The 11,785-nt window shown below is 42.1% G+C and overlaps 1 protein-coding gene across 1 annotated transcript; it reads right to left on the bottom strand.

Moving 5' to 3' along the window:
- Nucleotides 1-1,230: 1,230 nt before the first annotated feature.
- LOC114589158 (adrenodoxin-like) lies at nt 1,231-11,157 on the bottom strand. The gene is made up of 4 exons (XM_028715300.2): nt 10,931-11,157; nt 9,411-9,535; nt 6,706-6,835; nt 1,231-4,469 (listed from the first exon to the last, which is right to left on the bottom strand). Exons 1-4 carry the CDS (start codon nt 11,104-11,106, stop codon nt 4,349-4,351), a joined length of 552 nt encoding a protein of 183 aa, XP_028571133.2. The 5' UTR covers nt 11,107-11,157; the 3' UTR covers nt 1,231-4,348.
- Between the last annotated feature and the right edge of the window lie 628 nt (nt 11,158-11,785).

The following is an 11,785-nucleotide window of genomic DNA, read 5'->3' as shown; positions in this document are numbered from 1 at the left end:
TTTCTTTGGAAGGAAATTTTTAAATATGTATTCCAAGAATCTAGAAAGATATCAAACTGGCTCAAAAGTCATCCTGACTTCAGCCCAAAGAAGGAGTTTTGGCAGGGTCCGAATGTCCCCTGCCCCTCCCAGCTGCACATGAACCATCAAACTGTTGTCATATTATTAAAGAACAACAAATAATTTAGGGAGCCGTATTCTCACATGTTTACTAAAAGTGGTGGAGGGATCATGTCCAGGAGGCGAAAACTAGATTTGCTCCAGATGCTTAATACACCACTCATATTCGGGGTTTTCAAAGTCCTCATGGGGCTTTGCAAGAATCCTGTGCTTGTCGCATTGTTCCATTCCCCAATTCTTTAGATCCTGAGGTCAGTGGTGCCCTGTGCCCTCCCCCACCAAAAAAAAAGGGTTTAAAAATCAAGATTACAAAAGTTGGGTGCCACCCCCTTTCTCTGCTGAGCGGTAGAAAGAGCCCATGGGGTTCTGGGCACTCAGCCAGGGTCTGTGGTTCTTTGGAGACTTGAGACACGATGGAGACTGTCATAGCTTTAAAAAATATGGTTTAGTTACGTATTTACACCTTCAGGCTGCATGGAGGGAGTCCAGATCTTACTGCATTGTCATCTCAAGAGGGGCTTGTTCCCTTGTCTTCCACAGCATTGCAGCCCTGGAGTCCAAAGGCATCTCTCTCAGCCAGCCTTCAGCCAACCTGCCCAAGATGGATCCCGGTCTTTTCTCTTCCTTCTTCTTCCCGAAGTGTTTTCTTCCTCAAAAACTTTCTTTTCCTGTCCCTTCAAACACACACCTTGGCAACATCTGTCTCCCCAGGCCAAAGGATTACTCTCAAATGGCCCATCAACACCTTTTGTCATGTTAACAGATTTGTTCTTCACTGGGCCAGCCAGACTGGTTTACATAAACCAGCCCAGGTATTCCATGTCTGGCGCAGCTCTGCAGCTTGTACTTTTATCCATATCCCAATTAAAATCCTACCATTCAATAATTTCTAGGGTTTGGGGAGGTCCTCCCAAATCGATAGCATTATTACTTATTAAATGTATTGGTTTCTTTTTTGCCACAGCAACTTGAGATGAGTCACAATAAACAGAAAACAAGCACATACAGATGCAAACGTGCATAAACTGCATTAAAATATCCCACCCATGCCGAAAGGCCACAGTCGAAATCCAAAGCCCTGGTTAAAAAAGGAACTGAATGAATACGCAGTAAAATAGCAAATAGAATTCAATGCAAAGAAGAAAAATCTTAATTTCATATACATGTTCATGGGACTAAACTGAAGATGACGGAGTAATAATTTGGGGTCATTGCAGAGAGCTTGATGAAGATGTCGATGCAGTGCATGGTGTTCGTGAAAAAGGCAAATTCCATTCGGAAAGGAATTGAAAATAAAGCTACCAATATCATAACGCCATTACACAAATCAATTTTGGGACGTTTTAGTTTAGTTTAGACAAAACGTGAATAAAGGTTTTTAGTTTAGAGAAAAGGTGAGTGAGAGGCGACATGACAGAATCAAAGAGTTGAAAGGGACCTCCAAGGGTCATCTAGTCCAACCCCCTGCAATGCAGGAATCTCAACTAAAGCATCTATGACAGATGGCATTATGTTTATAAAACAGTGCATGGCTTGGAGAAAGTGGAGAGAGAGAGTTGTTCTTCTCCATCTCTCATAACACCAGAACTTCGGAACAGCCAATAAAGCTGAATGTGGGAAGATTTAGGACAGATAAAATGTAAATGTAGTAAAATATATGATTAAGCAAGCAAACAAATAATAAAAGGCTGGTGGTCTTAAGATTATAAAACAAAATAACTTTGAATTTGCAAATAAACCGGGAAAGTTGCTGGCTTGGCAATTTAACAAAGAGAGTAGACCAAGAGTAATCAATGACCCAAAAGAAATAAGACGGGCATTTGTAAGGTTTTACACAGATTTGTGTAAGAAAGAAAAATAAGATCTCAAACAAATAGAGAACTACGGTATATAGAGGGAAGTAAGCTGGGCAACACTTCAAGAGAAAGTATAGAGCAACTAAATAGGCCAGTTTCAATTATTTGAAATTGGAATTACATCAGGTGATAAGTCAGGGAAAATTGGGTAAAGCCCCAGGGCCAGATGGTGGACTACTACAAAAAATTCCAGAACAAGTTAGCTGTCCATAGCTGTCCAAAGTGCTAGAAACAGGACAAGCTCCAGAGACTTGGAATGAGGCTTATATCACCTTTCTACCAAAACAAGATGACGACATGACAAATCCCAAAAGATTTCGTCCGATCTCACTACTAAACTGCGATTATAAATTATCAGTGTCAGCAAATAGACTTAAAAGAACTATGTATGAGTGATATAATACATAAGGACCAAGCAGGCTTTCTCCCCAGCAGACAGATAAAAGTTAATGTTAAAAATATAATAAGCATAATAGAATACCTAGAAGTGCATAATGAAAAACAAGCAGCATTGATATTTTTGGACGTGGAGAAAGCATTTGACAACGTATCTTGGCTATTTATGAAGAGAGTTCTGAGGGAAATGGATTTGGGGAAAACATTTTTAAAGTCTATAGAAGCAATATGTACTGAACAACGAGCAAATATTATTGTAAATAACATTATTTCTGAGAGGTAGAGTCATGAAAGGAACTAGACAAGGGTGTCCATTGTCCCTATTATTGTTTATTTTGATTTTGGAGGTATTGACACAAAATATAAGGAATAAAAAAAATAAGGGGTATAAGAGTGAGCCAACGAAATTATATAAAGAGTGAAAAGAAAGTAAAATACCTGGGAAATATGGTTAATGGTGAATAATCATAATATCATTTAGTGATAACTATGTATGGGTTTGGAAGGAAATACAAAAAGCTCTGCAAATTCGGAGTAGAATGCAATTATCACTGCTAGGTAGTGATTGTGCAGCATAACTAAAAATTATTGGAAAATGATTTATACTGAATGAAAAAAACCATTTTAAAAATCCTTTCCCAAAAATCCAGAAGCATTGCTCTTAGGGTTAATAACAACAGAAGTCTCCAAAAAAGAGGGAAATCTGTTTCTATGTGCAACAACGGCTGCCCGTGTACTATTAATGCAAAAATGGAAAACAGATAAAGTACCAATGATAGAAGAATGACACATTAAAGTGTTAGAATATGCAGAGCTAGCAGGGATGACTACTAGAATAAGAAACCAAAATGACTAAATATATAAAGAGGACTGGATCTTTTTTACAGAATATATGGAAATGTATTATAAGCAAACAATTTACCGAGCAGGATGGCAAGACTTCCAGCAGAGTAAGAAATAAATAAAGTATATAAAAGTTGTTGTGATAGATAAGCTAAACTTAGAAAATGCAGGGGAAAGAGAGGATAAAGGAACCTCGGAAGGAGAGGATAGAATTGTTTTATGTTGTTGTTTGGTTTATTCTTTGATATCTAAAATCTAAAAAAAATAATTTTTTTGTATTTCAAAGATTTTTCTTTATTGTAACATTTTTGTTTATATTTTGTTGATACGGAATCCTATCAGAAAAGCATATCAATAAAATATGAATATCTAATCAAACAAGCAAATAATAAAAAGCTGTTGGTCTTTGTAGTGAAATAATAATTTTCACAGTCAAACCCGCATTTTGATGTTTACTTATTAAGAATATTTATATCCCACCTTCCCAAAAGAAAATTGCGCAAGGTGGCCAACCATAAACAGAAAATGCATCGAACAACAAACTAAAACATATTAACTATACTATGAAAATCACACAATGAAGAAACAAACAGTTATTAAAGAGGAGGACTAATCATAGATACAAGAAGCAGAAAGGTTTCTAAAGCTCACCAGCTTTTAAAATTATATTTATATACGTTGGTTTTGAGTGAAACAATCTATTGGTCCCTCCTGCAACAGATGCAGGGTTTCTGTGATTAGTCAAAGAGTGAAGGCTGCTGTGAACTGGCGTATTATAGTACACCTTAGCTGATAAAGTTTGGCAGTTCCCCGCATTGCTCACAGTAAGAATCACCAGCATTTTTAACAAAAAGTTGCTTCCATTTAACCGTCATATGTATTACAGACCAGCAAAATGAGGTTCAGAGGCATAAGGACCCCAGAACTATCTTTTAAGTATCAAGGGCATGCTATGCAGTTTTCACATATGTCATGCCAAATATCGAACTTCAGTACACATGGCAGGTTTTAAATACAGAAGGCATCTCAAGAAGTCACAAGGAAAAGCAAGCAACAGCAAAATGATCAAGAAACATGAAGCCTGAAATGATTGCATTGTAGGAAGAGCATTCAGGAGAACACTGTGTCAGCTATTATTGCTTGGTTTGCTTCTCCACTTCCAGTTCTCTCCTGATGTCTGACACATCTGTGGGGACCTGGACCGTGAGGCCATCCATCCAATTCTTCACGCGCACCTGGCAGCCTAGACGAGACCTTATAAAGGACAAAAACAGACCCAGACATCTCTTGGTTTTGTTGTGTGTGCTTTCTTGGCTCCCTGGCTTCGGAACTCACTTCCTAAGGAAGCAGCTCCTCCCCACTGTGCTTCTGCCTGACAGCTGAAGGCTGCTTTATTCCAAAAGGCCTTAGGGAACAGACTTATTTTAAAGGAAAGGGCTTTTAACAACGCTGTGCTGCTTTTATTTATTCTTTATTTATTGAATTTATATGCTGCCCTTCATCCGAGGATCATGGGGTAGTTTGCAGTATGAAAATGACAAAAAATACACTTGGCAAATGAAAGCAAGCTTTTGTGTATGTGTAGCTGTGGAAATGGGACGCAGGTGGCACTGTGGATTAAACCACAGAGCCTAGGACTTGCCGATCAGAAGGTCGGCGGTTCAAATCCTCGCGACGGGGTGAGCTCCTGTTGCTCGGTCCCAGCTCCTGCCAACCTAGCAGTTTGAAAGCACATCAAAGTGCAAGTAGATAAATAGGTACCACTCCGGCAGGAAGGTAAATGGCATTTCCGTGCGCTGCTCTGGTTCGCCAGAAGTGCTTGGTCATGCTGGCCACATGACCCAGAAGCTGTACGCCGGCTCCCTCAGCCAATAAAGAGAGATGAGCGCCGCAGCCCCAGAGTCTGCAACTGGACCTAATGGTCAGGGGTCCCTTTACCTTTACCTTTTAGCTATGAAATTTGTCTCAATTGTTGTTGAACAATGTAACCAAATTACAGTTACAGTTATTGATAGTCCTATGCTTTTTCCTCTATTTGGAAACAAGTACCGGTAAGAAAAAACCTCTTCAGCTTTTCCAGTCAAAGACACTGGGTAGGGTCACATGTGCTAGGTATGTATCTATGTATGTCTCTCTCTCTCTCTCTCTCTCTCTCTCTCTCTCTCTCACACACACACACACACACACACACACACACACACACACACACACTAGAATCAAATGACATGAACCCATACTACTGCAGCAAGCTGCCACTCTTCACTGAGGTCATCTTTGGAAGCTTTGCTGTAGGTTCCCTGCCATGCGAGATAAGGAGGCTGGTGACCAGAGACACAGCCTTCATCACAGTGGCACCCTGCAGGTGCAATGCCCTCTCTTCTGAGATGCACCTAGTGCCAACCTTGGTTTCATTTCAGGGCCAGGTGAAAACCTGCTTATTTACTCAAGCTTCAACTGATCATTAATCTCACCACTTAATCTCTAGCTCACTTGGTTAGAGCATGGAACTGATAATGCCAAAGTTGCAGGTTCAATCCCTGTGTGGGACAGCTGCATATTCCTGCAATGCAAGGGGCTGGATTAGATTAGGGTTGCCATATTTCAAAAAGTGAAAATCCGGACTAAAAAATTGTTGCGCTTTTGGGGGGTGGGCAAAGTTGTTGAGCTGCTTCTTTCTTTCTTTCTTTCTTTCTTTCTTTCTTTCTTTCTTTCTTTCTTTCTTTCATCTTTTTTTCTGCCATAGAAGATGTTTTGAGCTATTTTAAAGTAACTTTGCCAGAAATCTTCACTTCTGACATAGGTTGCCATATGTCTGGATTTTTCCGGACATTTCAACTATTTGAAATCCCAGATGCTGACTGCAAGGGCCAAATCTCAGCTATGTCCGGGAAATTCTAGATGTATGGCAACCCTAGATTAGATTATCCTCAGGATACCTTCCAGCAATTCTGTGATTGTTGCTTGTGCCAGAACCAGGTCACCAGATGGAACAGAGCTGCCAGAATGGCATCCTGGGAGCTGGATCACTGTTTCTAAGTAGGAGGATTGAGATGGGGGAGGGGGCAGCACTGTGCAAACACACTGGCAGGAGCGCCATAATGATGCCACTGGTGCACCTACATGGCAGTAAACCTCACTACCACCTTCATAGAATCACAGAACTGTAGAGTTGGAAGAAACACCAAGGTCATCCCCCCTGTTTCTCTGCCTCTCCTTCCTCATTTTTCATAAGCAATTTTGCTTCCAGTGGTTCCACAAGCTATAAAGGTATTCTTACTGCCATATTCCCCGGAGAGGAACCACTTCTAAAATTTCACCTGGCACTAAAAGGAAATCAAAGGGGCAACAGGAATTTCCATGTTGCTTTTTAAAAGGCTAGAACTAAGATTCTGAGGATGCAGAATTCTGCCCCCATCTTGAGTTTTGATCCTGCACAGTTCAATTCAGCATGCAAATATGCAGTGTCTAGAAACAGGGTATGGATACTTACGTCTCAGTAAGTCCGTATGCCAGGTCCAGCATATCTATCTCTTCGTCACTGATGGGGTCCAGTTGTTGAAATGTGCTGCCCTCAAAGATGAGGTGGCAAGTGGAGCAAGCCAAGGCCCCCTCACATGCCCCTTCGGGGGGGAAAGGAATCAGCATCAATGCTACATACTTGTCTTAGTCATCTGCTGCAAGAATCTACAGTGTTGCACACATATATCACATACTCTCCAACATTTCTCCGATGAAAATAGGGACATCCCATTCCATAACAATAATTTTACTATTTATACCCCACACATCTTTATGGGTTGCCCCAGCCACTCTGGGCATCTTCCAACATATATAAAAGCATAATAAAACATTTAAAAAACTTCCCTATACAAGACTGCCTTCAGATGGCTCGGGGGTCACATAACTCCATATCCTCCAACATTTCTCCAGTGAAAATAGGGACGTCCTAAGGAAAAGCGGGACATTCTGGGATCAAATCATAAACCGAGATGCCTTTCTGTAAATCAGGGAGGTCCCTGGAAAATAGGGACACTTGGTGGGTCTGATATTCTAAAGAAACCACTATCTCTGCTGACCCTGATTCCAAAGAAACAGAACCCTGAGTAAATGCTGGAACCCCTGAAATCTGTCACCAGTCGGAGATTACAATGTGCACAAACAGTGTCCCCAACCCTAAATTACTGTAGTTGAAGTGCAATTGCTGAGGGTTGCTACTGCATCCCATAAGGTTTGTTGGCTAAAATCATCAATGGATAGCCCCCCTCCCTCCCTCCCTCCCTGAGGTTGCTGAAAAAGAAGAGTTTGTAGGCTGTACATCACTTGCACCTGCTTTTGCTGCCACCTGCTGGATCTGCCTTATTACAACACATCATTTTCTTCTTCCTTACACCCCGGCAGAGAAAGCAACAGATTTGTATTTCATTTATTTGTTATTGCATTTATATATCACCCTTCTCTCCAGGAGCTCAAAGTGGCATACATGGTTCTTTCCCTTCCTCACTTAATCCGCACAACAACCCTGTGTGGTAGGTCAGGCAGAGAGGCAGTGACTGGCCCAAAGTCATAAAATCAAAGAATTGTAGAGCTGGAATCATCCAGTCCAACCCCCACTTGTTCCATGCATGGATCAAACCTGCAACCTTGGCATTATCAGTACCACGTTCTAACCAACTGAGCTATCCAAGTGAGCTTTGTGCCTGAGTGGGGACTTGAACTTTGGCCTTTCCTAGGCCCTGGTCCAACACCCTGAGCCCTGTGCCACCACTGGCTCCTGCTGCCTCTAAGGAAGACCACATAACACAGACTTGCATTGGCACATATAGTGTTTGAGAGAAAGTGGGAATCTTTGACCTAGTGGGGTAGCTTTGTGGGTTTTGCTCGTGCAATTATTTTTATTCATTTATCTGAATAAATAAGTTGGACACACTGGTATGGTGTGTGGGTATCGGGGTGTGTGTGTGTGTGTGTGTGTGTGTGTGTGTGGTGTATGCATGTGTGATGGCCACAGAGGTGTCCAATTAGGGGTTTCAGGTCTGAATCAAAAGGAAGTAAAAGAAAGTCGGTCGTTGCATGGCACTTGGACCCTCTGAACCAGTGCTGTTTCCTTCCAGAAAGAGAGGTGCCTGCGTTCACCACGAACGCCTCCCTTGTTCTCTTAGAATGGCAATGGTACACACTTGAGAGGGGCCAGAACAGAGTTCCATCTGGCTAGAGCCATACAATACAAGAGTCTCCCACTCACCCAAACCATGTGGGGGTAGAGCAGGAAGGTAAGAGAGAAAAGTGTAAGAAGAGAGGCGTCCATTTGTGGGGCTCATTTTGAAAGCCTGACGCATGGACTGCTTGCCTGAAAAGTGGGGACTGAGTTTATTTATAGAAGACTGCTGTGAAGAGTAAATAGTGTTTGATTCCAGCATGCTGTTAGCAACTGACTGCTTTTAAGGAAATGGCCTTTAAATCGTGCTGTGCTGTTGTTACCTATCTACACTGTAATATATTTGTTTTTGCATCATTTATGATTATATTATAGGTTAATTACTTTGCTTTAATCTTTGTGAGCTGCTTTTAATCCTGGTTCAGGGGGAAAGGCAGGGTATAAATAAATAAAATTGATGATGATAACAACAACAACTAGATTGCTTCTCCTGACTAGTATCTAGCTCCTGCCAAATACACTTTGGAACTCCCTGCAACTTGATATCAGGCAAGCACGTTTGCTGTGCTCTTTTTGGTGTGACATTTTTGTTTGGACAAGACTACTTATATATCTAGAGCATTGATGTGTATTCTAATCTGATTTTTGTTTATTGCTGATGTTGTTTTTTTTAATGATTTAAATTGTTGCCTTTACCTGTTTTACTTATGTTTTATGGCTTTCTCCTTTTTCTAAATGACTTGAAGGTGCTGTGTTGTTGTTTTTACACATTTTATGAAATAAATTAATAAAAACAGTAACTGGAGCTGTATACATGTTACTGCCTTAAAACACAGTTAGGCTGTTCTTTTTCTCAATTTGGATCTAAGGTGGTTTTGGGAGAAATGCGTCAGAATATAGCATTTCATAAGAAATGACAGGATGGATCTGGCTCATTACTAGCGCCATGTGTTACCACTTAGCAAATCGGTGATGGGAGTGCACATGAGGTGCGGAAAACGACTTAAGGCTAAAGAAAGAGAACGGGTCACATCACTTACCAAAGCCATCGATGTCGATGTTTTGATTCATCACCACCTCCAGCAAGCTTTCTCCTTCTTTAGCGGTGACTGAGAATTTATCTCCATCCCGGTTAATAAAATTTAACTTCACTTTCTCAGTAGATCTGTGGGAGGGGGAAGCACACATTCAATAAAGTTAGGATGCTTCCAGACATGAGAAGATCAATATTATCATTGTTGCAGTAAATGCTTCCAACGGTGACGGTGGTGGCGGTAATTAAGTCTTGTTTTCATTTGCTTCCTATGAAGCATCTCAAAGGGATTTCACAGTACAATAAAAGCACATGCAAAGCAATTACCTAGATGAAAACAATTTCACATCCAATACTGATGCAGCCAATAATGATGATGATGATGATAATGATAATGATAATAATAATAATAATAATAATAATAATAATAATAATAATAATAATATCCCCACCTATAAATGGCTTGTTGGAGACCTCTTCCAAGGGAGCTCTGAGAATTGTAGCTCTGGGCGAGGAATAGGGGACCTCCTCACAACTCTCAGCACCCTTAACAAACTAGGATTCTTTGAGGGAAGCCATGGGTGTTTAAAGTGGTATCGTCATGCTTTAAATGTGGTATGACTGTGGCCTAAGGGGCAGCAAGAGAGGATTCAGGCCCAGGCGAGTTTTAACCTGCCAGGCCAAATGCAGCTGCCAGGTGTTTTGTCCTGCTGGGTCCTTGACCATCTCCCCCTCTCAGTTCAGGATGTCCCAAGCAGGGAGATTTCTCAAACCATGGGTGGGCTGTCACACAGGCTGCACGTGGCCTGTTGCATCACAAGTGTGCAGGCCTGAGGTAACGGTAGAGAAGTGTGAAGGGTTAAAGACTGGCAATCTGTGCAGAAAGATTAGAGGCATTCAACATGCCATTTTAAGCAGTCATGACTCCCCCAAAGGCTTCTAGGGGTTGCAGTTTGTTAAGAATGCTGAGAGTTGTTAGGAGACCCTTATTCCCGTTCCCGAGGTATGATTCTTAGAGTGATAGAACAGTCAATAATTCTTTAGTGGAACGTATGGAATCTATCATCTATCTATCATCTATCTATCTATCTATCTATCAATCAATCATCTATCTAATACTGTTTTTCAGTTTGAATGTATGGGTACCATGAATCCAATATGGGAGAAAGGCGGGAGAGTTTTGTTGATTTGTTTTTTAGAAAAGAAAAGAAAAGAAAAGAAAAGAAAAGAAAAGATAAGATGAGCAGTAGAGAGGTGAGGTTGTTCCAATGGAAGGATCTGTTCTTTCCCAGGCTCCATACATAGCTGTATTCAAATAAATTGTCATTTATGCATCTTGCTACAACCTCCTCACAGCTGGAGCAAAGGCACTCCATCATAAAGACCTAGAAAGGTGGCTTAACGGTGCAGTCCTATATGTGTCTGCTCAGAAGTAAGTCCTGTTGAATTCAGTGAGATTAGCATCCACACCCCCTTCCTCCAATGGGATCTACGGAAGCAAAGAATTTAGTTAAGATCCTGACTTACCCTGTGCCCCCCGCGGGGACATATTGAAGCCTGTGGCTGGTACTGAAGCATCTCCCCAGGTGAAGGCCAGCCAGTGCCGGACTGCAAACAGTTGTCACAAAGATAACCTGGGCTCTGGCCCTGTGTGCTTGAGACAGCCCAAGGCGGAGGAACCCAGAGATGCTCCGAGACATCATGCTGACAAATCTTGATGTCTCCTAGTCTTTCAAGGACTGCAGTGCTGATATAAGTGCAGATGGGAAGGGGTTGGGACAGCCTCCCTGGGAGGGAGGGAGAGAGGGGGCACCGTTGTTCCAGCCCATCCCACGGGGGGAGTGGGGAACTGTGGTTGCACAAGACATGGGTTGCAAATGTGGTCACATGCGTAGGCTTGTGTCAGCCGTGATGAGACTTGCATCCCTCATTTGTTCTGACTTATTGGAAACTGCATCAGCACGAACGCTGCCTGTCGGGGAAAGCTCACTTTGCTTAATTTTGAGCCAGGGGTTCCCCTCCCCCTCTTACATAGTAAGGCTGATCCATCATATGCAATGGCCACGGCATTTTGGGGTAAGCAGAGGATGTAAGGAGGGGCAGGAGCTGCCTGCTGTCCTGGTCTCCTTGGGGCACCACTGCAAACCTTCACCTAACTGCTGCGTCCCCAAGACAAATGGTGACCTGTTTATTTGCTACAATCTCAGGGACGTGGGGTTACTGTGAGGGATGTCTGCCTTGAGGCCAGGGAAATCCCTGATCCCATTTTAGATCACTGGTTGTAGCTGTGAATGAAATTTGGGCACATGTGCATGCAGGGTATCAATCTCTCCCTTGCTGCTGCCTTAGAAATAAGGGGGGGGGGGAGCCAGCCCTTCTCCT

Source organism: Podarcis muralis, chromosome Z, assembly GCF_964188315.1.
Source record: "Podarcis muralis chromosome Z, rPodMur119.hap1.1, whole genome shotgun sequence".
Classification (NCBI taxonomy): domain Eukaryota; kingdom Metazoa; phylum Chordata; class Lepidosauria; order Squamata; family Lacertidae; genus Podarcis; species Podarcis muralis.
The sequence above is the reverse complement of the archived record's forward strand: the minus strand, read 5'-3'. Positions and strand labels throughout refer to the sequence as shown.